Below are 25951 nucleotides of genomic sequence, written 5' to 3'. Positions count from 1 at the left end.
TTGTTTCAACAAACTTTAACGGACACGTAACCTTTAAATATGGCGCTAACGAACGTAAGTAAAGAAAAAGCGTTGATTCAGTATCTATTAGCGCTAACGTTCGTTAAAAAGTTACGTTTACGTTAACCGGTGCTGGAGCCATTGGTGATCGTCAAATCAGTTCGTAACTTCATACTTCTTACAAACGGAATATTTTATTTACAAATTATAATGGAATCAATTTAATTCAAAGCTTTTAATGATAGTTTTTTTGAAGATTTTGTAACAAAGAAAAAGTGTTTAAAATGCGAAGTAGCAATATTAATAACTATGTATATAATTTAATATACTTAAAATGAAATAAGAAAAGGATACGGAGAAGTAAGTTAATTTTTAGGGTTAGTTTCGCAACCAAAATAACAATGACGAACAGTTTTTTGTACAATGAAGCAACGCACTTAAATTAACAGACGTTAAAGTTCGTCTACGTCCGTTAAATTTTAACGAACGGATCTTACGAAGACCAATGGTTTGAAACAACCGGCCCTCAGAATGGGTTCGAAATACTGCATCAAACACGTGAGTTTAACTGGTCATACATATCTATTTATAACTAGCTGCCCCGGCGAACTTCGTACCGCCTAACAGTCGATTCTTTTTCAGGATTTTTTTTTAAACTTTTCTCTCTGTAAGAACCATCCTCGTACTTCAAGGAATAGGTATTATAAAAAAGAATTAGTGAAATCGGTTCAGCTGTTCTCGAGATGCGGGATCAGCAACACATTCAGCGATTCATTTTTATATATAGAAAAGAAGAATTTTGTCACGTTAACCGACGACGTTTATCCTATACATAACTTTATTGAATCAATAGCTAATGGGAACATTACTGGCGAGTTCAGAAACCGGGCATAAGAAATTTTTCAACACAAATACTGTAGGTACCAAAAATAAAATCTCTACTCATATTACCACTACCCATATTATAAATGCGAAAGTGTGTTTGTTTGTTGGTTTATTGGTTTGTCATTCAACGGAGCAACGGATTGACGTGATTTTTTGCATGGGTATAATAGTTGAAGACCTGGAGAGTGACATAGGTATCTACTTTTTATCCCGGAAAATCAAAGAGTTCCCACTGGATTTTTAAAAAATAATGCTATTCTGACGAAGTTGTGGGCATCAGCTAGTATTAAATAAGAAGGTAATGTTAAAGTATTCTAACATCAATTTAATAGATCGAAGCTTCTGAATATCTACGGTAAAGGTGAAAAGCTTCTTACAGCGGAGCGGTAACTAGTAGAGAGATTACCATAATTCAGTTTTGCAAGGCGGGCGAGATCGAGATGTCCAAGGCGGAAATGCAATATTGGAATTTAAGATGTAGCGCCCATCGTAAAACATTTTTCCGTGGAAATAGCATGAAATGATAAACAGACACACAATGGCGCATTTGTATATTTTATTTTTATTTTAACATGATTTGCATGTTAAAATATGTCTTAGAAATCCCCTGCCAGACACCCTTACACTTTTAAACTTTAATGGTGTCAGGGCGTTGCCATGATACTGTGTCTGGCAATGCATGACGTGATTTCTAATACTATTCAGTATATTAGACAATTAGACTTTATACTGTTGTCTCCCAAAACCACCATAATCCAAACACACATTCAAGCAAACGTTCCTTCCAGTGTTAGGGACAATATGCAGAGAAACTTTCATATAAAATATCTAATGAAGGTCTGGCGCGCGCTGGCTCTTAGCCCATAAGCTTTTAAGTCCGGTTCTGTCACTTGTTAGAGACAACAATTTTTTATTCCGTACTACTGGCACAGTTGTACTCTTAAACGATATATGATGCTGCCCTAAGGCTACACCGTGTTTTTGTCAAAATAGGAAGGAAATAAAACGTTATTTTTTATGACCCGATTTTTTTCTACATCATTTTTTAATACAAAATGATTGCCGGGATATAGTCCGCGTGGTTTAGGTTTTCTAAAACTTCCGTGGGAACTCTGATTTTTTCGCAAAATTAAAGCCTAGATCCGTCTTCGCTCTGTGTCGAATTTCATCAACATCTGTTAAGTGGATGTGTCAGATAATCTTTTAGACAAACAGACAGGCTGATTTACTTTCGCATTTAAAAGAGGCTTGCAACTTCGTTCACGTAGGTGTAGGTTTTTAAAAATCCCGTGGGAGTTCTTTAGTTTTCCGGGATAAAAGTAGCTTATGTTCATCTCCAGGACCTAGAATATTTAAAGCAATCTTTGTACTTTTCCTTAATATCGATTTGAGAGACAAGCTTTTAAAAGATATCCCGTGGGAACACTTTGATTTTCCAGAATAAAAGTAAGTTTAAAGGATGAGTTGGGAAAAAGTAATAGGCACATTTGTAATAGACTTTCGCATTTATAATAATATTAGTATGTATTATGTTCCGTGATTTTGGGACACTAAATATTTTATGTACAACGCAAAATAATATAAAAGTAAATCTTGTAAAGATATGTATCCAGTGAGTAGAAAAGATGAATCTTCTAAAGATTTTTTTAAAATGTGGCTAAAGCATCGTCCAAAACTGCGCAACCAAAGTGACTGCGAAGCAGGAACACATGAGTAGATATGTGGCGGGAACATCAGTCGCCAGGCATACCTACGCGACCACTAGGTACTCCTGCACGTCTAGATTCGCTTCGTGGACGCTACCGCATCGCATCCTGTGTTTATGTCACGCAGGTGTGGCCGTAGTTTTATACCCAAGTTTTAATATATAGACACTTATATAAGGAATATAAAAAATATATTATACTGAGTCACTTATGACTTACTTGATCACCTCATGTCACGAGAAGGTTGGCTCGTTTTTTGCTCAAAGTACACACAAAAGTAATCGTGTAGGTACTGTAATAATAATAATGATAGTATTATAATTATGATCCATGCAATCATATTTATAATTTATTTATTCGTTAATAAGAGAAGGATTATCGTTCCATTGTACTAAGATTAAAGCAATGAGTTTCGATAGAGATAATATCGTGAAAGTACATAGAATTAACTACTCAATACCTGCGTTTTAAATTAAATTCTTATCTACCTTGTGGATTTTATTTTATTTTAGTCTTTTTGTATAACACATTGTATTATATTATATTATTCTATGAATGTACCTGTGTATGCCTATGTCTATATTTTTATTTATATATCTACCTATTATTATTTAGGTTAGGTTAGATAACTTCCGTACACCTTATACTTTGTCACTAGTCTGTGAATCCTCTGCAACATTGTAGACCGGTAGAGATCGCTTCAAAGCGATAAGGCCGCCAATTATAGGTAGGTACCTATTTTTATGTTTATTTTATCATTTGTTTGCATTTTCTTTAGTGAACAATAAAGTATGTACATATTTAATTGTTTCATTTCATTGCATTATACCTACATATAGTATGCGACAGGACGAGATGGCAATAGGGAAGGGAACGCCCCGCACCTCACACCCCGATTGCCATCTCGACCTGTCGCGGACTACTTATACGTAATTGTGAGAATGCACTGTAAAGAGAACACAATTATTTCAAGTTGTCTGACGCAATGTTTAGCCAAGTTGGTGCATGGATGGGTGACCGATTATTATTATTACTCTGGATTCGTACAGGAAATATGAATTACTAGATGATGCCCACGACTTCGTCCGCGTGGATTTAGGATTTGAAAATCCCGTGGGAACTCTTTGATTTTCCGGGATAAAAAGTAGCCTATGTCCTTCCCTTGGATGCAAGCTATCGCTGTACCAAATATTTTGGTCAAAATCGGTTGAACGATTGAGCCGTAAAAGGCTAGCAGACAGATAGTCAGACAGACAGACAGACAGAAACACTTTCGCATTTATAATATTAGTATGGATTATGTGAACCCACATGACCTACCTAGTTTACTTTGTACTAAACTATGTATTACACTGTTCGGAATTGCTCTCTAAAACATAATTCTTCAAATCTTTCATGGAACCAATCTGACAGTGCAACTTTTGGAAGGAAAAATTGACAAAATCGGTCAAGATTTGACGGAGTTGTTCTGAAGGAACCCTATTGTTTTACAGGACAAATCCATCTTACATGTTAACCTAAAATATTTTGGTTAGTTGTAATTTCAGCATGATGTGCACTGCGCAAGCATTGCGCAAGCAAGTACAAGAATTAAAAAAAACGTTTTGGGTTCTATACATAATAATATATCGACAATAATGCTTCCTCAGATTAAAATTTTCAAAATATTTTTAATGTACAGAAATTGTTCAGTTACGATTTTATTATAGTTAGGTATATAAATCAAATAATGATGTAGGTATTTGTGTTCTAAAAAATAAAGTAGAAAGTAAAGTGTATTAAAATTTTATTGTTTGCCAATAAAAACCACTATTGAGACCGGTTAATTAACATATTATTTTCTCTTAAAATTTTTGCTATGTCCTTATAAAGAAAAAACCGGTCAAGTGCGAGTCAGACCCGCGCACCGAGGGGTCCGTACTACAGTCGTATTATTTTCGACATTTTGTACAAAAGATATTATTTTAGCATCAAAATAAATAATAATCTGTTTTAGAATGTACATGTAAAGATTGCCCTTTTAAATGATACACCACTTGAAATAGTAATCTTACTTTGAAAATTGAAAATACTAATTATTTGTTCATGAACACATTTTAATTTTTTTTTCGTGATATAACCACAAATTCACGGTTTTTGGATTTTTCGCCTTACGTGTGCTATAAAACCTACCTACCTACCAAATTTCATGATTCTAGGTCAACGGTAAGTAGGTACCCTATTGGTTTCTTGGCAGACAGACAGACAGGCAACGAACTGATCCTATAAGGATCCCATTTTTCCTTTTTAGGTACGGAAGACTAAATATCCAAGTAAATCATTTTATTTATTTATTGTTTTATAGAAAATCTTAGCGAAAAATGTTATTTTTAACATTTCGGTGTGTGTAAATTTGGATGTGATTTTATATGTTTTATATTTCAATAAGTGTAATTAAGGTTTTTTGGTATTGGAATTTAAGCCCTAACTAAAAATAAGAATTAAAAAAAACGGCTCTTGGATAATAATAATTTGTTAAAAAGAGTTAATGGTATTAATGGGGTTAATAAAATATCTAGATAATTGCATTTCCTATAGGAAGGAAACATTATATCACTTATAAAATGCTTATAAATCAAATCCTGATTAGGAAGTATAGAATATGTCCGATATATCACAATGGAAAACCCTAAGTAGAAGGTTGTTCCGTGGTAAAGGTTGCAAATTAAGTTGTATTAATAACAACATCAGATCATAATTTAGTTAGCAAAATGCAGAGCCTGAGTAGAGTCGCCCATATCGTCATTCTAGCGTGCTTCAGGTTAAAAAATTATTTATTTTTTCGCAAAATTTTATCAAACTGTTTCTTGCTGTTGTATTCAAACTATAAAATAATATAGTTATGTGATTAAAATGTGTTCAGTGTTCGATAAATATACTTACTATTGTTTCTGTCAGATTATTTTTAATTTAAATATTTTGTTAGTGATAGGTAGAGTGATGGATTATCTTTATTAGTTTCACGAGACAACTTGGAATGGAGTTACAGTGATGCGCATGCAGTTAATTGCGTGCAATTATTACTACTTAAGTACCTAGTTGAAATTTAAATAATTATAAACTGTATTTCAAAAAAAATTGATCTTAAGTTTTGTTGTATGACTATATCAACCAATCTACACTTTTAAAGGACAGCGATTTGAGCAGTTAATAAATTACCTGTATTGAAAAACGCCCTACTTATACCTAAAATATTAATGTTCGGAATGAAAAATATAATCGTAATCATAATTTTATAAATTATTATTGATATCGGTACTTTTAACACATAATAAAACTGATAACAATACCTCTGATGACGATACCTAATAATTTAGGTACCTACTTACTTAAAATAACAAAAACTTTAACCTCCGATATCACCATATTGAAGTAACAATAGTATTATGGTTTAGTTATGTATTAATGTTTTTTGCTTGTAATAAAATTTATATTTTTGTTGATCTCTTTCCTGTAATATTAGCGCGAACGTCACTAAAGCGAAGGTTCGGGATCGGGACTTTTTTGTTTCATTTAGCCTTAGGTCATCCAGAGCAGGTGGAATTTTAAAAATTACGCACCGCTCTTCCGGCGCCAGTTTTCCCCTTCACTTTTAATATGGGTACATTCAAGAGTGCATAGACAAGCGTGATCCACCTTAGGCTGCATCATCACTTGCCAGCAGGTCTGATTGCAGCCAAGCTCTAGTCTAAAATTAAAAAAATGAATTATTTATATAATTTTTTCCATATATTAAACATGATTTATTTGATTGCAGCCTGCTGTTTACTGCAACAGGAGTGAGCACGTTAGTAAGCAAGAATGGGCTGAGCAACTATTCGTTTCCGGACAATTTCATTTTCGGAGTCGCAACGGCTGCATTTCAAATTGAGGGGGGTTGGAATGAAGACGGTGAGTCCTATTTTAATTTTTTTACAATAACGTTTGACTGCTATCGCACAAGTGGAAGTTTTAACATGGAACCAGACTATCCTGGAAGAGTGTGGCACTTTTTCCTAATCCATCATCATCATCAACCGATAGACCCCCACGCTGGACTTAAGACGTCCACTCGTCATAGTCTTGCGCCACCTGAAACTAGCGGCTCCTTGCAACTCGTTTGACATGACTATTGTCCACCTATTAAGGGGTCCTCCAAAAACTGAACCCATGCCTACCCTTAGTTAATTCTACGCGGCGTGCGTCGTATTGAAAGTTGATACACAGAGGCTGAGATCTATAGAGTGCACTTTGACTTTGCTCAGACTTAAGATTGAGTTAAAACGAGACCAAGACAGAGACAGAGCTATATCTCTCACATAAATCTGTCTCGTATAACTCAGGGTGAAATCTATAGAGCGCACTCTGACTTTGCTTAGACTTAAGACGGAGTCAAAATGAGACAGAGCTATATCTCTCACATAAATCTGTGTCATTTTAGCTCAATATTAAGTCTGAGCAAAGTCAAAGTGCGCTCTATAGATCTCAGCAATTCGCTTAGCATACGGCATTGTTAGTAGGGTGGTGACTGGTGACCATTGATGTCGAAGTATTAATAATTTGTTCTATGGTGGTGAAAACTACGGCCAAAACCTCCCAAACTTTTATTAGCGATTCGATTCTGATTCGATTTTGATTACCTCGCGCTTAGATTAATTATTCTATACATAATTAATCTTAGAGCACGCGTTTGGAACCCTCGTCCTTACTTTTAAGTTAACGTAATTAATAAAATTGTCACCACTATACCATCTTACAAATTCAACAACTGACTATCAAAAAAAAAATATTTGCACATCGGTCCAGAAACCTCGAAAAAATTGGTGTATATTGTATATACATAAAAAAGTGGGCCGAAATGAGAACCACCTCCTTTTTGGAAGACTGTTAAAAAGTGTAGGTACATAGTGCCAAGCTGCTTTGAAGAAATGATTTGATTTACATCGTGTTGATTTCAAAATCAAAATCTCTATTCTCGTTAGTAACTACCTAAAACATTGACATTATTGTATTGTAAAAATACAATACTCCTAAATTATTTGTCGTTTGTATCTTCTAAAATTCCAAAATAATCCCTTATCCTTGGAAAAGATTTATGAATTGCAAAAACAAAGCAAGCCTAAACGATAACATCTATTTCTTTTTTACGCTGACGTAGAATGTGTTTATTCCCTTCTTGTGTAATAAATATTTCTATAAGCATTTTCTTTTAAGGTAGACAAAAGCTTTGCCTTTGAAAAATAAAGATAATGTAACGTTTTACCTATGTAACGAGATATTTATGATATGTAAATTTTACATAGATATTTTCAGGTGATTAAAACTCTTTTATTAGGCTACTAGATAATGCACGAGACTGTCCACGTGGACTTAGGTTTTTAAAAATCCCGTGAGAACTAATCAATTTTCCGCGATTAAAAGTAGCTTTTTCATCTCCTGGATTGAATTTATCTCCCATCATAATCGTGATTAATTATGATAAACGGTTGTACCTTTAAAATTCCCATGGGAACTCTTTGATTTTCCGGTATTCAAAGTAGCTATGTCGATATCTGGGATGCAAGCTATCTCTGTACCAAATTTCGTCAAAATCGGTTAAACTAATGGACCGTGACAGGTTGTATATATAGAGATAGACAGACAGACCTGCGCATGTATAATATTAATTAGTATGGATTACAATTTAAAATAATCGAATAATTTTAACAACCATCCTGCCGTTAAATTGTGAATGTCTGTATAACTATGAATTAAAATATAAACTAAATTAGTTCCTAGTTATGGTAAGTTTTAACCAAAGTCCAAAGATTAGAACTATATATGGCTCAAACTTTGCGTATTAAGATTCTTAGCATCGTTGACTTAGTTTTAAGGTCATTTGGACGTAACATATTCACACTAAGTTTAAGTTTTATCAGTTCAAGAATTTAAGTAGGTAGGTAATGGTTATGTAAGTTGGTACTTCCATATAGGAACTTGTTTTATTTTTTGGTAAAAACAATTATTCAGTAACTTAATTGTATAAATTATGTGAGATAAAGTATCCGCGACAGGTTGAGATGGCAATCGGGGTATGAGGCGGGAGGACGCTCCGCATACTCGCACGTCACTTGCGCTCGCCCGCATCGAGTTAGCGCGGGGGCTGTGCTGGTGTGCGGGGCATTCCCTCCCCGATTGCTAACTCGACCTGTCGCGTACTATAGATAGGTACCTACCTAATGTAAATGTAAAACGAATCCACGAACGGGGTCTTTTATTTAAATTTATATTACGTACCTATACAAGTATCGATTGTTAAAAAGTGGTGAAAGCCTAGTGGTTAAGATATCAGCCTTCTATTTGGAAGGTTGGGGGATCGATCGTAGGCACGCACCTCCAAAATATCAGTTGTTTTATTAATGGTGAAGGAAAACATCGTGTTACCCATAATGTTCTGAAAGGTGTGTGAAGTCTGCTAATCCGCACTGGGCCAGCCATAGTCAGGACTGTGGTCTAAGACCGTTCTCATTGTCTCTCAGGACACCCGTGCTCAGTAGTGGGCCAGTGATGGATTGATCTGATATTGTTTTATTTTTTGTTTCAGGCAAAGGCGAAAGTATGTGGGACACCTACTTACACAAACATCCAAATTTCACAGTGGATCATTCAAACGGTGACATAGCTGCCGATTCTTACCACAAATATAAGCAAGACATAATCATGATCCAATCTCTCGGAGTCAAATATTACAGAATGTCAATATCATGGCCAAGGTAATTAAAACTATTGCTTTTGACCGATAAGAACGAATACTTGCTCTTATCTTTCTGCGAATATTATGTACGATATTTTAGAAACAAAATGATAATAAACTTAAATCTAAATAAAATTAAAAACAACTGAAACAAATTAAATTAAATCTAAAACCTCATTGAGACTCCCGCAACGAGGCATTGTACCCAAGATGCTGGCAGTAGTGCCCCATTGGATGGTCAAACTAAGACTATTTAATTTAATTCAAAACAACTTTATTGTTAATAGATTTACAGAGAATTTCCTCAAAAAGAGCTCAGCCCCAGGGCCCCACAGCCCTAGAACCTCCACTTCAAAAGGCACAAATATGAAGCTCACATTGAGGTTTTTATACTTCGCCTTTTGCACCCAGCATCTTGAATGGGCCGGCGATGGGATGATGATGATGATAATCTTGGATAGAAGGCCTCGCTGCGGTGTCCTCGATGAAATTTAAAAAAAAAACAATTAAACTTTTACAAGTACTTTTGAATCGTCAAATGCACCTACCACTGGTTCGGAATGTCTTTCGGAAATGCATCTACCATTGGTTCGGAATACCTCGGATTTTTAGATTCAATTTAATTTAATTTATTTTAGTTTGTAAATTATTTAGTTTATAAATTATTTTAGTTTGTATCTAAGTCTTCATTTTAATTTAGATTTAATTTAAGTTAAATACCTATTGATGAATTTACATAAAAATAGTAATTACATACTTATAAAAAAAATAATTACAACTTACAACTAAATACTCATCTATTTTTTTATTACAATAGGATCCTCCCAAACGGAACTGACCACTACATAAATAAAGCAGGTGTCCGTTATTACCGCAAGCTCTTGCTAGAACTAATAAAAGCCAAAATAACCCCCGTAGTCACACTTTTCCACTGGGATATGCCTACAGCGCTTATGGACTTAGGTGGGTGGACAAACCCAAAAATGGTGGATTACTTTGAGGACTACGCAAGAGTAGTGTTTAGCTTATTTGGAGATATTGTTAAAACATGGACGACGATGAACGAGCTTCATGTACATTGTTATAACGTGAGTAAATTTTTAAATTTTTACTGTACTTAATTGTGACAGTTTTTTCCATTATAATTCAAAAACAAAATGGTTAAAAATAAAAAATAATCTATTCATATAATATTATTTATTATTTGCAATAAGGTTGAGAAAACTTTATTTAACACTATTCCACAAGTCGACATCATTTACATAATAAAGTAGAGCTGAAATACGTAGGCGTGACAGATAACGGATGGACGGGCTTAGTTGCACTAGGGTTCCTTTTTACCATTATGATACAGAACCCTAAAAACCGGCCAAGGGCAAGTCAGACTCGCGCACCGAAGGTTCCGTACTACAGCCGTATTTTTTCGACATTTTGCACGATAAATCAAAAACTATTATGCATAAAAATAAATAAAAATCTGTTTTAGAATACACAGGTAAATCCCTTTCATATTATGATACCCCACTTGGTATAGTAATCTTACTTCGCTGAAAATAATAATTATTAGTTCACAACATATTTTAATTTTTTTGTGATGTAAACACAAATTCACAGTTTTCGGATTTTTACCCTTACTGGTGCTATAAGACCTACCTACCTGCCAAATTTCATCATTCTAGGTCAACGGAAAGTACCCTATAGATTTTCTTGACAGACACGACGGATGGACAGACAGACAACAAAGTGATCCTTTACCTAAGGGTTCCTTTTTCCTTTTGAGGTACGGTACCCTAAAAAAATGAACCAAAACCTTAGTGATCAAAATTTCTTTGATCTTGACGCGGAAAGTGCTTGGCATAAATTCTGCCCGAAAATATTATATTCTGCAATATTAATATGAGAAGTTAAAATCAGTATAGTAGATGAACTGTATACTTAGTAAAGACATTAGTTTATTATTATCTTGAAGTATTATTACCTATTCCATTGCGCATACGTAAAAAGTTCTACAAACAATCGGTTCTTTAAAAAGTTTATTAGGCATAAAATTTTATTTAAGTACAAACTTACAGCGATCAAGTTACACTGTTAATTTCTTGAATCGCTAAAATATAATTTCTGCAGCGTGGGTATAATTGCTAATGGAGCTCTTGGGAATATCCGATCAAGCCGGTCGTTTGCGTCAAAAGGGCTTATCCACTTACATAATATTTAAGTAAGCTGTTGAACACTATGTATTATTTTTAGACAAAACTTTTACAGAAGATTAATATTTCAGAACTGCACTTCTGTGACAGAAATAACGGAGGCAATGTACCTGTTTAATTATGATACTACATATTTCCATTATTACTAAAATTGTTCATTACGTATTCTAACTTTCCCTTTTTATACTACCACTAAAATAGTAGGGAAAGCTAGTATCAACTAGCTTTCCCCTGGGTAAACCCACGTAAGATTGGGTGTAGTGTCAGCAAGTTAGCCATACATTAGAGTTCTAGTGAACCTATATTGCTTCAATCCATATGCAAAAGAGAGAGCTAGGTACCTTACTGTTACCTTGCCATCCGTTTAACCGATTTCGACGAAAGGTACAGAAATACTAGCTTTCTAGGAGACGGACGTGAAATAATCTCTATATATAAAAATCAATCGCTGAATGTGTTGCTGATCGCAAATCTCGAGAACAGCTGAACCGATTTCGCTAATTCTTTTTTTATAATATTCCTTGAAGTACAAGGATGGTTTTTACGGAGAGAAAAAATTAAAAAATTGCCTGAAAAAGAATCGACTGTTAGGCGATACGAAGTGCGCCGGGGAAGCTAGTTTATTATAAAAATATCATATAAAAATAAAAGCCACGCGAACGAAATCATCTACTTAGTTATTCTTAAGTAGTGATTATAAAAGAAATATTCTTTCACAGGGTTATGATCTCAAAAACTTTGTTCCGGCTATGCAATCGCACGGCGTTGGAGTGTATTTATGCTCGCATTATATGCTCTTGGCACATGCGCGAGCCTACCATTTATATGACAAGGAATTTCGACCAATGCAAAAAGGTTTGATTTTTATAATAATCTTCTTTTCAACTGAATTTGAAAATAAAGCTTGAGTTCAGCTGCTAATCATATTAGGCTTGAAACACACAAAATGCTCAACGGAAACGTATCCAACTCGGGTTCTAAAGATAATAAAAGCATACGAATGTACGATTTGTTAGACAAGGCAAAGTATGAAGGCGTTTATTCAGCAAAACAACAATGTAATCACGTCGTGTACTGCGTGCTATGGTAGATTTCACAGCTCCAGCTCCAGCCGTCCACGCGTACGAAGTCGCGAGCATAAGCTAGTCTTATATATTGCAAGGCCTCATTTATTAAATTTTATTACTATTAGATAAGTCTATCTAGTATTAGAGCTAACTTTCGTGCTATAACTTTGTAATTTTTAGGACAATTGAGTCATGTCTCTAATTAAGTGGAACGCAAATACTCTAGGTTATATTTTACATAGTTGCTCACCCGTGAATAGTTTTTATCTTAAACACGTCAAGGTTATGCAATGATTGTTCAATTAAGATGATAATTATTGTCTTGCATTACTTAGTTGAATTTTATTAATCCATGTATAATTTCATACTTGCAGTGTTACTTGCAGTTATCATCGTAAGAAGTTAATATTGTTAAGTTAATGTTGTTAAATAATAGGGATTACCGATATACAGAAAATAGAGTAGGAAAGACCAGAGTACATTATAATCTTAAGAGCGGATTATTCGGAGTGCATGTTATGTACCTACTCCAGACCTACTCCATACAAACAAAATTTGATTCCTATTTGAATATCACTAAGCAATAAAACTTGATGAAATTTTGTTGGAACGTTCTACAAATCAATCTGCGCTTTATCGGGTTTTCGTAAAAAAATGTGGTTTTAATGTTACGTGGCTTTATATGAAATCCATACTATCCATACTAATCCATACTAATATTATCTGTGTGTGTGCGAAAGTGTGTCTGTCTGACTGCCAGCTTTTCACGCCCCGTCTGTTCAACTGATTTGGCGAAATTTGGTACAGAGATAACTTGCATCCCGGAGAAGGCCATAGGCATACTTTTTATCCCCGAAAATCAATGAGTCCCCATGGGATTTTTAAAAATATAAATAGACGCGGCCAAAGTCGCAGGCATCATCTAATTTGAATAAAAATGTCCTCCTCTGAAAGTCCTTGCAAGTACCTAACTTTGTATCAACCACAAACCGTAGATTAATTAGTAAAACGGATAATATTCAAATAGGAATCGAACTCCATTTGTATGGAGAGCGCTCCGGATGCACTCCTCTATTGCATTATATAGAATAGGTAATGCCCACTATTACTAATTTATAATTAAACTAGCTTATGCCCGCGACTTCGTCCACATGGACTACACAAATTTAAAACCCCTATTTTATTCCCATAGTGCTTGAATTTTACGAAAAACATTTCTAAGCGGCTCCTACGTCATAATAGTTAACATGCCAAATTTCAGCCCAATCTGTCCAGTACTTTGAGCTGTGCGTTGATAGATCAGTCGAGTTACCTTTTCCTTTTATATATTTAGAGGATGATAATAAAATTTTCAAACAAAATATTTACGACATTCGAGGACCCTGGAATAGATAGTCAATAGACAATATACGAGTAGTGGTTAATCATATAGCCACAAATAAAATGGCACTAGAAAATACCTACCTACCACTTTCTGATCATAATGGAAAAGGATCTTCTTTATTTCTTACTATACGATAGGTAATATAGGTATTAGTGCACAGTAACAGCCATTTAAAACTTTATGCTATATTCTGATTTTGTGCTATATTTTTACAGGTAAAATTGGACTAACTCTCGATGTGTTCTATGGAGAACCAAAGGATAGTAACAATAAAATAGATGTGGAAGCTGCTGAGAGATACCTTCAGATGCATGTATGTATACGCCAAGTTTCCAACCTTTCTACTATCGTACCGCAAGGCATCGCCATGGTCTGCACTCGTACCTACGTAGTCGAAATTCCACTGTTATAACGAAGCGATTTGTGATTTGGAGCTTCCAGTATCAGTTTTCCCCTCCAATGGCTCCTTCAAGTCAAGAGTGAACAGGCATCTTCTAGGCAAGCGCGCTCCATCTTAGGCCGCATCATCACTTGCCACCAGGTCTGATTGCAGCAAAGCGCTAGTCTATAAATTAAAAAAAATGTTACGAGTAAATCACTAGTGTGAGTCCACTGCACTGTCCAACCTTGGCCAATCATGCATTCTCTGTAGAAAGTTGACGCATGACAAAAATCTTGATTTTGTCTATAAAGATTAACTTCCGTGCCACAATTCTGAGAAACACAGTAAATATTTACGTTAAAATGCTACCTGATACACTAGTTATATTGTTTCCTTAATAATATTTTAAAACTATATATAGGTAATTAAGAGAATTCTTCGTAACAATTTTTTCAAATCATTTTCAGGGTTCCGTAACCATTGGGTGCCAACGGGACCCTATTACTATGCCTCGGTTGTCTGTCCGTCTGTCTGTCATCGGGCTGTATTTCATGAAAAGTAGAGAGTTGAAGTAGAGAGTTGAAGTTTTCACAGAGTGTATATTTATACAGAAGACCAAGATGACGAATTTTAAAATGGCCACCTTAAAAATTAAAAAACGTGCATAAGTAGTGCTTAATCTTGTACGATGGTACGGAACCCTTCGTGAGCGAGACTGACTCGCACTTGGCCGATTTTTTTTGGTTTATTTACATGTCCATATTTTTAACTTTGTAGTTGGGACTGTACGCCCATCCAGTTTATTCCAAAGAGGGAGACTACCCCGTGCTTGTGCGAGAAAGGATTGATAACATGAGTCGAATCCAAGGATACCCAAGATCTCGTCTGCCAGTGTTTACTCCCGAAGAGGTAATTTTGTTACTCATTAACTCACTAAAATAAGGCATTCGTCCAGTAGAATGGTTTAACTTTACAATATTATGTAATCCTATTATAGATTCGGCAATAGATGAAAGAGATAATATGTTAAAAGGAACTTCCGTGCTCTGTATTAAGATCCTGTTTTCTTGTTTAGAATTTTTAACTACCTACTCATCATTATCATCGTCAATAGGTAGACGTGCAATCCTGAACATATTATTAAGTCTCTTCGTGTAAGTAGGTCTATAGACTATAATATAGTCCAGCAGCCGCCAAGGGTTTTTTTTCTGATTAATAACAAGCTGATTCTTTCGATCTTCGATTTTCGATCAACAGCTAAGTCCGCCCTTGTTGAGCCATGTCGGTTACTCTGGTCTATAAAGCTCCTCATTTCTGATTTGATCATATTGTAGAGTAACTCCAAGCATACGTAAGTCTCTCTGTCGCCCGTTGAGTGACTCTGAGCTTTCTTATGACGCCCATAGTTACCAATCATGTCTCGGATCTATACTTAGTACCCAATCGTAAGTAAATCATTTTTACAGGTTGAAATGGTACGGGGAACTTCCGACTTTTTTGGCATCAACCATTATACTAGCGTTTTGATATCTCCATCTGAAATGGAACCTGGCTGGCTGATACCCTCACTTGACCACGACGTAGGAGTGAAGTCGGAACAAGATCCTAAATGGCCAATTCCTGGAGCAGAATGGCTGGCAGTAAGTCTATCATTATTTTGATAAACATAGCAATCAGGCTTGTATGATGTATGATAAAATAATGAGTGCACTCAATACTCATTATAAGTAAATCATAAGCGCGTTTGATTTACTTAGTAGCTTTAGTTTTAAGTTCACGTAAACAATTATCACCACTATATCATCTTACAAATCTAACAACCGAGAATCAAAAAGTGTAAATATTACCTACCTATTTTGAATAAATTATTTGACTTTGACAGAAAACTTGTAAGTTTCACTTAATTTTACCCGCGTTAAAAATACGGATAATGTGGTCATCACCCTAAGATACACTGCGCCGAGTTCTATCAAAACCAATACAGTAGAAGTGATTGAAAGATATAATTCGCTAAATTTAGAACGCACGAATAATTATCATTATAAAATATGCAAAAGTGTGTCTGTCTGTGTTACCTTTCCACGGTGCGTCCGCTTAAATAAATTTTGACGAGGTATGGAGATAGCTTGTATCCGGGAGACGGTCAAAGTTCTACCTTTTATCAAAGAGTTCCCATGCGATTTTAAAAAAAGAACTAAGTAACCACGCGCTCTTCTTTTAATTATTTTTACCATTGTTTCAAAACACATTCCCAGAACTCCGTTTCAAACCACGGCCTTCATAAGCCATTAAAAGTAAATAAAAACTATAATCGTGCAGTTCAAACTACGCATTAACGATCTTGACTTTAAAGTAAACTGGAATTCAACTTGTTAAATGTATTTATTTACGAACATGGATGTTTTTAAAAACAAAATGTTCGCTTTTGAATTTAAAACTCGTATCTATGTAATATTAAATAATTGTAGTACAAGTTATCCATGTAAGAATTAAAAACTTATTTCCGTTAAATCCGTAATGATCTCAATAGTGCCTCCGTGACGACATTCTCTATGTCTATTTTTTTAATAAACCGATAGCAAGTCTGCAAATGATTTACCGCTTTAGGCACTTGTCCCACTGCTGATGAGGAACCGACTAGCTATCGATTAGATAGGTATATTTTTCTCGCTCAAAATACGTAGGTATTATCGATGAATAATTCCATGCCAATAAAAGAGATAAATATATTACCTAATAGATGATTGCTGTCTGTCTGCACTGCCGGCGAGAACCTTTTACCACTAGTTTGTCGCAGCGGCAAAGGATAAGTCGCTCAATGACGTCGCAATAAGTAATAATGTATGACGGGTGATTATACTTGCCGTCGCACTTCAATACACTCGCTCATACCCAGCGACAAAACTATCCCAGCTAACTCGCTTCTCTTGCTCGCCAACTCGTTTCTAGTTTTTAGTTACGCTCGGTAGCTCGTTTCTCGCTAATCGACGGCCTCGTCGGCGGTCAGACAACAGCCTAATACTTCAAATGATATTGACAGAGAACTTGTCTGCGATGTTTATGCTTTAATTGTTAGTCTCTATCAATCTAGTCTTAGTTTAGTTTAGGTATGTGTGTTTTACCTATATCCGCAATAATCAAGGGCAAGAATATAAATTAACTAGCTTATGCTCGCGAATACGTCCGCGTGGACTACACAGCTTTCAAACCCCTATTTCACCGCCGTAGGGGTTGAATTTTAAAAAAAAAAGTCTTAGTGAATGTCTACGTCACAATAAAACTACCTGCATGCCAAAATATCAGCCCGATCCGTCCAGTAGTTTAAGCTATGCGATGATAGATCAGTCAGTCAGTCAGTCACCTTTTATACATTTAAACTAACTGATGCCCGCTACTTCGTACGCGTTAGATTAAGGTTTTTCAAAATCCTGCGGGAACTCTTTGATTACCCCTTTTTCACTCCCTTAGGGGTTGAATTTTCAAAAATCCTTTCTTAGCGGATGCCTACGTCATAATAGCTATCTGCATGCCAAATTTCATGCGATGATAGATCAGTCAGTCAATCAGTCAGTTACCTTTTATATATTTAGACTAACTGATGCCCACGACTTCGTACGCGTAGATTTAGGTTTTTACAAATTCCGCGGTAACTCTTTGATTTCCCGGGATAAAAAGTAGCCTATGTTATTCTCCTGATCTTAAACTATACCAACGCAAACAATCACGTCGATCCGTTTCTCCGTTGCAATGTGATTGAAGGACAAACCAATAAACAAACACTTTCGCATTTATAATAAGGGTAGTGGTATGAATTTGTGCTTTTGTTTCTGATGTATACTAAAACTATATTGCCTAATACAGTGCTTACTTCAATATACATTAAAGCTATTATTAACATTATTTTCTTATGTTATAGTAATAAGCTCTATTATAATAATATACTTGTTACTCATGATAATTTATTTTACAATTCGTATTTTATTTCTGCTGTTGCATTTTGTTAGTTTTTTGCGAGTAGGTATAAGGAAGTATATTTCTTCAAATTATTATAATGTGCTTATTAATAGTAATATAATTTACTAGCTGATGCCCGCGACTTCGTACGCGTGGATTTAGGTTTTTTTAAATCCCTTGGGAACTCGTTGGTTTTCCGGGATAAAAGGTAGCCTTGTCTTTCCCCGGTATGCAAGCTATCTCTGTACCAAATTTCGTCAAAATCGGTTGAAAGGATGAGCCGTGAAAGGCTAGCAGACAGACAGACACACTTTCGCATTTATAATATTAGTATGGATTTAGTTTTTTTCTTTCTAAAAGTAGGTAGGTTACTAATAATTATTAGGGTCTTGACTAGAAAAATATATTAGGTATGATTTACTCAATCTAAACCAATTACAAGTGTATTACTTAAGTTTTCCTCTATTCAGTAAAGATAATCTGTAAAGAAAATCTGTACCAAAGTTCTCAGGGGAAATTCTGAGATATAACAGGCTGTTACTTTATCTACGTAAATAATTTAATGTTCTGGAGCACTATAAATATTGTGTGATAAGATACCTTCACTTGTGAGGAAACTAGGATTTTTTCTGAAAATTCGTTCTCATTTTTTGCTGGAACTTTTTTGTTTTTCTGCGATAAAAAGTATCCCATGTCCGTTTCTAGAAGCAAGCTAGCTTTGTGCCGATCAAGATTGGTTCAACATGAGCCTTGAACGTTGTGACAGATAGACTGTGACATATACTCCATATAATAATGATTATTAGATGATGCCCGCTACTTGATCCGTGTGCAATTAAGATTTTTAAAAATTCCGTGGAAACTCTTTGATTTTCTGGGAAATTATGTTAGTCGTTAAAACGCATAGACTGTGAATAGGTGACAGAGAGAGACACACTTTAGCATTTGTAATATTCATCGGCATCAATCCATCGCCAGCGCACTACTCAGCACGGGTATCCTCTCAGAATCAGAAGGATTTGGCCATAGTCCACCATGCTGGCCAAGTGTGACTTTGTGTGAAGGTGTGTGTAACACCTTTGACAAGTACGGGTTATCAGATTTTTTTAAATATTGGTATGGATTAAAAAATATAAAATATGTAATTTATTTACAGGTACACCCACCGGGCTTACGAAAAATTGTCAATTGGATTACTAATAATTATGGAACCAGGGTTCCTATTATAATAACGGAAAACGGATCCTCTGACTTCGGTGGTCTCAACGACTACGCACGAGTGTCCTATTTCAATAAGTATCTCTACCAACTATTGCTAGCTATGCACGAAGATGGATGCAGAGTTGAAGGATATTTTGCATGGACGCTCATGGATGATTTTGAATGGTCAGATGGATACACGTAAGTTGTTTATAAAAGCTTTTTACACGACTGCTTAAAAATGAGTGTAATGTTTCAGGGTTCATATTGTATGTACGTATGAATATACCTATAGGTATTCATACTAGTGGTTAGGACGTCCGCCTTCTAATCGGAGGTAGGGGGTTCAATCCCGAGCACGCACCTTTAACTTTTCCGAGTTATGTGCGTTTTAAGTAATTAAATATCACTTGCTTTAACTGTGAAGGAAAACATCATGAGTAAACCTGCATGCCTGAGAGTTCTCCATAATGTTCTCAAAGGTGTATGAAGTCTACCAATCCGCGCATGGCTAGCGTGGTAGACTATGGCCAAAACCCTTCTCACTCTGAGAGGAGACCCGTGCTCTGTAGTGAGCCGGCGATGGGTTGATCATGTTGATGATGATGATGATGATGAAGTTATATCTATGTTTATTTATTCCACTATAACTTCTAAATGCCTGATTAGATTTGGATATATTGTAATAAAATTGTTACGGCCCTTGCAAACGCATCAATTTTTTGACACAGATACTTAGGTAGTTTAGTTTAACAGCACGGAAGTGTACCTATGTTATACAATTAAATTACTGATAGACTATTAAAAGATTAAACCGTGACTCACGACCTCTTGAGGCTCGGATGAATAACTTAACATCTAATTGAAGATAATGTTTTTGAATTACGATGTCACCGTCTTGCATCCGCTTAAAGATGTATTCACGAACGTCTTGAATATACGAGAGTGGATATCCAACATCATCATCAACCAATAGACGTCCACTGCTGGACATAGGTCTCTTGTAGGGACTTCCACAGTCCACACGCCACGGCCTTGCCGCCTGGATCCAGCGGCTCCCTGCGACTCGTCTGATGTCGTCCGTCCACCCAGTGGGGGGGTCTTCCAACGCTGCGTCTTCCGGTGCGAGGTCGCCACTCCAGCACCTTGGGACCCCAACGTCTATCGGTTGTACGAACTATGTGCCCTGCCCATTGCCACTTCAGCTTCGCAACCCGTTGAGCTATGTCGGTTACTCTAGTTCTCCTACGGATCTGCTCGTTTCTGATTTGATCACGTAGAGAAACTCCATACAACTGTTAAAGAAATATGCTAACGAAAACTGAAATCAGGGATTCAGTAATACCTACATGATTCTGACTTCTGAGTCCTCATGGAACTTTTCATCAGTCTTTTCATGACTTTGGCCATGTTTTATTCACATGTCTTTAACAAAGAAACACCTGTGTAATCTACCTCAAATGTTGATATGAATAAAAAGAATCAAATGACGATATTTAACACAAACGATCAGCTGTTTATCCAAAGTTCAACGAGGGTCATGACTTGGTCTAAGGCTCCACGCAAACGGGCCACCGGCCACAGCAACCAGTGGCTGTCGCGCGCCACGTCCTTTGGTACCGCGCAAACGATGGAAGTCGGTGGCTGCCACGAGTGGCCACCAACCACAAGTGGTGGTCACCGACCACAAGTGGTGGTCACCGACCACTCTCGTTTTATTGGTAGTCACTGCAATTTGTAACACTCTCCTGACATCCATCCCTCCTCCTCTCCATAACATATTGCATGCTAATAGGCAGAATTTGGCAGTACTTTTTTGTTTTTGTAACATCTTCACTGTTTACAATAAAGAAATTTGAATTGAATTGAATTGGCCTAATAAACACTGAATCGCGAGTGGACGCCATTCGCTACACGTTTGCGGTGATTCCATACAAAAGATGTTAAGAATCATGTAATCAGCTAGTCGCCATCCACCGCTGACTGTGGTCGATGACCCGTTTGCGCGGAGCCTAAGCCTACAAACGCTTTTTGGCGGGTGGCGGCGATCTTTGGTTGCGGAGCATTCATAATAATTGTGACTGCATTGTTCGCGGATACATTGCGTGCTTAGCATTATTACATTACAAATTAAGTACAGTACGCGGCCGAAAGTAATGTATATCGACATTTAGAAGGAGATAGCAGATTTGTAGAGCGCCTTCCCTGTCATTGAGACCGACAAAACGTCATATAGGTATGAGTGACAGAGACAACGCTCTACAAAGCAGAAATGTCAATCTAAATGCCGATGTTCATTACTTTCTGCCGCGTACTGTACATCGACGGTAACACATCTGCCATCACTTTCGAGATAAATGGTATTCGTGATTTCGTTATAGGCCTTCAGTGCAACCTATTAGCTAGTTTTCGATAACATGCATGTCAACATGTCTCTTATACCCTGTAATAACAATTATAGTCAATCATTTCCTTTCCCGTGCATGGCGTAGCGGAAATTCATGCTGAATGCTCAAACAGCCTAACATAGCCTCGATAGCTCAACGGTTATAGGACTGAAAACCGAAAGGTCGCCGGTTCAAATCCCACCCGTTGCACTATTGTCTTACCTACTCCTAGCACAAGCTTTACTCTTAATTGGAGGGGAAAGGGGAATATTAGTCAGCAATTTGGCTGATATTCTTTAAAAATAGAACAATATTAGTACGTACAATAGTAGGTACTTTATTAATGTAGAAGAATTCTTAACTCATAAAATTACTGAGTAGGAAGTACAATAGAATTGCACAGCCTTTTATGTATATTTTCATACAATGACACATTCAATTCAACAGCCAGACTTTTTGCTTCCTGTTATTTGAAAATCTAGATTATCTAGACCTACACGTGTATTGTCAATCACTAACAGCTTGCTAACAGTAAAAAAACAATAATTAATAAATTATAATATGCACTGGAAATTTACTGGAACACTAGCGTTGATAACATAACTATAAATATGTATTAGGTATATTTCATACAAAAGATTTCTTATTAAATAAATTCAAAGGTGTGTCTGTCTGTCTGCTAGCTTTTCACGGTCCATCTGCTTAACCGATTTTGACGAAATTTGTTACACAGATAGCTTGCATCCCGGGAACGGACATGGACTGTTCCCAGAAAATTAAAGATATTCCCACGGGATTCTTAACAAACCTCGCATCCCGTAGATGGGTATAGGATACTTTTAAAAATTCCATAAAATCAAAGTCTCTACGGGATTTTAAAAAAATCAGTCAAGTGCAAATCGGAATCGCGCATGCAGGTTTCCATACCATCGTACAAGAAATAACACTTTTTATTTATTTTGAAATTTTTATGGCGGTATTTTTAATTTTATTATTATTCATTGTTATAGCGACAATAGAAATACACATTATGTGAAAATTTCAAACTATTGCGGTTTACGAGTGTATAATAGTTTGAAATTTTCAGCCACTGCCCACTGACAGACGGACGGACGGAAGGATAGCGGAGGCTTAGTAATAGGATGTTGTTGCGCGTTGGCACCCTGCGAGTACAGAACCCTGTAAAGTTAAATCCACGCGGACGAAGTCGTGGGCGTCATCTATCTAGTCTTCGTCATTGCTGGCGTCATTTAGCTAGTTAATAATAATAAGTACCTGTTTCACAACCGTCAGACCAGATAAACTTTATCTATCGAATAAATTTGACATTTTGACGGATTCCAAATACAAAAACTATCATTACGTCTTGTAGCTTATCGACAGATTACAGATAGATTTAAGGTCTGTTTCACAACCACCAGATAAACTTTATCTAAAGAATAAGAAACGTTGCTACTTATCAAATATTCTATGGTGATTCTATGATCATTTTTGACAGTAACAAGGTTGCAAAATAACTAACAACAGTTTATAGATAGTTTGATAATTTATGAAATACTAGATGATGCCCGCGACTTCATCCACGTTGATTTAGATTTTTTAAATCCCATGGGAACTTTTTGCTTTTCCGGGATAAAAGTTGCCTATATCAATTTTCGGGACGTAAGCTACTTCTGTACCAAATTTCATATAAATCCATTCATATAAGTCCATCCCCGGGATCTAAGCTAATTCTTGGTTAGACTGTAGACCCGTGAAAAGCTAGCAGACAGACAAACTGACACACTTTCGCATAATATTAGTATAGATATGGATTTCGGCATTAAGATAACAGCTGTCTGATATTTTAAGATAGGCAGGTTATGGTGAAGATGGTTAAATCTTCTCTATATATAAAAATGAATCGCAAAATGTGTTGCTGATCGCAAATCTCGAGAACAGCTGAACCGATTTCGCTAATACTTTTTTCATAATATTCCTTGAAGTACGGGGAAAAAAATCGACTGAATCCTGAAAAAGAATCGACTTTTAGGCGGTACGAAGTTCGCCGGGGCAGCTAGTTTTTAATATTTATTCAAATGTTTGGTAGAAAAGTCAGTTTTAAATTGATCAAGATCAACTAGCAGGCGCTCTTCGATTCATGATTAGATCTTAAATTATTATAAGTTCTAGGATTTCAACCCAATTACAGATGGAAATTTTGAACAGGGCCAAACCGCAGAAAACTTTAGAGTAGAAAGTTCACTGATTCCAACCTGCAATGAACTTATCCTCGGTTACAGCTGGAATTATTTAGATAAGGCTTATTTAAATATTTGTACAAATCTACGTTTGTAGGTAGGCTCATAGGTAGGTACAGTAAAATATTATCGCATTGTTTTGAAATCAAAAAATCAAAATTAAGTAGGTAGAAAACAACATCTTCATTCTTCACATCTAATCTTAAATAAAAAATTAATGAAATCTTTATTTAGATTCCTCACAATAATTATTTCAAACTGTAGAACATTATATCTTTGTTTATAATAATTAATAGTCTCCAGAAATCTAGTAATATTTTCTCTTACCTTATTTATTCGTGTCTGTTTTGAGAGATTTACCGTAAAATATAATATACTATCTACTTATCTATTTATCGAATTCGATTAATTATTACTTTTTCGCATGAAAGCCAATCCAATTTTTAATTTTAGGGCTCCGTACACCGAAGGGTGCAAGTGGAACCCTTTTACTAAGCCTCCGCGCTGTCCGTTCTTCCGTTGGTCTGTTTGTCTGTCAGCGGGCTGTATCTTGTGAACCGTAATATGTAGAGTGCTGAAATTTTCACGAAATGTGTATTTCGCCGCTATAATAACAAATAATCAAAATTTCAAAATGGCAACCATGAAAACTAAAAATGAAGTGTTATTTCTTGTACGGAAGCCTTCTTGTGCGAGTCTGACCCGCGCTTGACTATGAAATAGGCATGGGATTGACTGCAATCACTTCAAATAGTAGGTGATGATGCAGCCTAAGGGGCATTCCCCATTCTAGTAGTGTCCAAGTCCGTGGAATTTAGACAATGAATATGTTAGGGTTGCAGTCCTTTACGATGCTTTGCGGTCTGATTGTAAAGTGGCGAGGGGGAACTTGAACAAATAGTTCCTTGGCATACTTTCCGAAGTATATCGTGTAGAATACCGACAGACATGTACCTACTAACCTTACGCCGAATGCTCTAAACTTTCCTCTCCGTTAGCATCGATCTCTATCATGTCTGACATAGAACTCAGAATGTTATGAATAGCTACTGTTACAATACGAACATTATTTATTACCTTATTAAGTTGCTGTTTTTTTTTTGTTTCAGAGTAAAGTTTGGTCTTTTCCACGTAGATTTCAATAGTACAGAAAGGACGAGAACGCCAAAATTATCAGCTCTAAACTACAAAGAGATTGTGCGGACCCGGCGCATCAACTTCAACTACATAAAAATGCCTTCATATAAATTTAATAATTTATAACACAGAGTAATAATAGTACATAGGTTAAGATGTTAACTTAATAGATTATAAATTATTATTTATATTTGTAAATTTGTAAATAGTTGATGTTAAAGTTTCCTGTTGTTTAAAAAAATGTTTTATTTTAATACGTACCTAGAATACTAGCTCATACGTGCGACTTATCTGACCAGCCTAGTTGGACTCGGCTAACCTCTTTCGCGAAACTGGACCAACCTAGCTAGATCTGTGTCCCAGGTATTGTTATACTCGTCTAAAATTTCGAGTGCAAAGCTCTCAAGGATAACTGGGTGGAGTGAATAGTACCTATGGTCACAAAATTCTCGACAGACTAGGTATTAATTTAATGCCTAAACAATTAGCCACCATATTGAGCTAAATAGTCAATTAAATAGGTAGGTTTTATGGAATGAAATATCTAAATCTAAATATATAAAAGGAAAAGGTGACTGACTGACTGACTGACTGACTGACTGACTGACTGACTGACTGATCTATCAACGCACAGGTCAAACTACTGGACGG

General features: G+C 35.9%; 1 protein-coding gene across 3 annotated transcripts; it reads left to right on the top strand.

The window, feature by feature from the left end:
* Nucleotides 1-437: 437 nt before the first annotated feature.
* Nucleotides 438-25541, top strand: LOC117986990 (myrosinase 1-like). 3 transcript variants are annotated; one of them, XM_069502096.1, is made up of 10 exons: nt 438-558; nt 6388-6521; nt 9193-9361; nt 10160-10430; nt 12269-12404; nt 14216-14313; nt 15160-15291; nt 15849-16022; nt 19493-19737; nt 25273-25541. In XM_069502096.1, exons 3-10 carry the CDS (start codon nt 9207-9209, stop codon nt 25424-25426), a joined length of 1365 nt encoding a protein of 454 aa, XP_069358197.1. In that variant the 5' UTR covers nt 438-558; nt 6388-6521; nt 9193-9206; the 3' UTR covers nt 25427-25541. The 3 variants fall into 3 exon arrangements, with proteins under 3 accessions (XP_069358197.1, XP_034829843.1, XP_069358198.1); XM_034973952.2 differs by lacking the exon at nt 438-558 and adding an exon at nt 5240-5391; XM_069502097.1 differs by lacking the exon at nt 438-558 and adding an exon at nt 5913-6294.
* The last annotated feature ends 410 nt before the right edge of the window (nt 25542-25951 follow it).

The sequence above is a fragment of the Maniola hyperantus genome, chromosome 12 (genome assembly GCF_902806685.2).
Source record: "Maniola hyperantus chromosome 12, iAphHyp1.2, whole genome shotgun sequence".
Classification (NCBI taxonomy): domain Eukaryota; kingdom Metazoa; phylum Arthropoda; class Insecta; order Lepidoptera; family Nymphalidae; genus Maniola; species Maniola hyperantus.
This window is presented reverse-complemented; position numbering and strand designations above follow the sequence as displayed.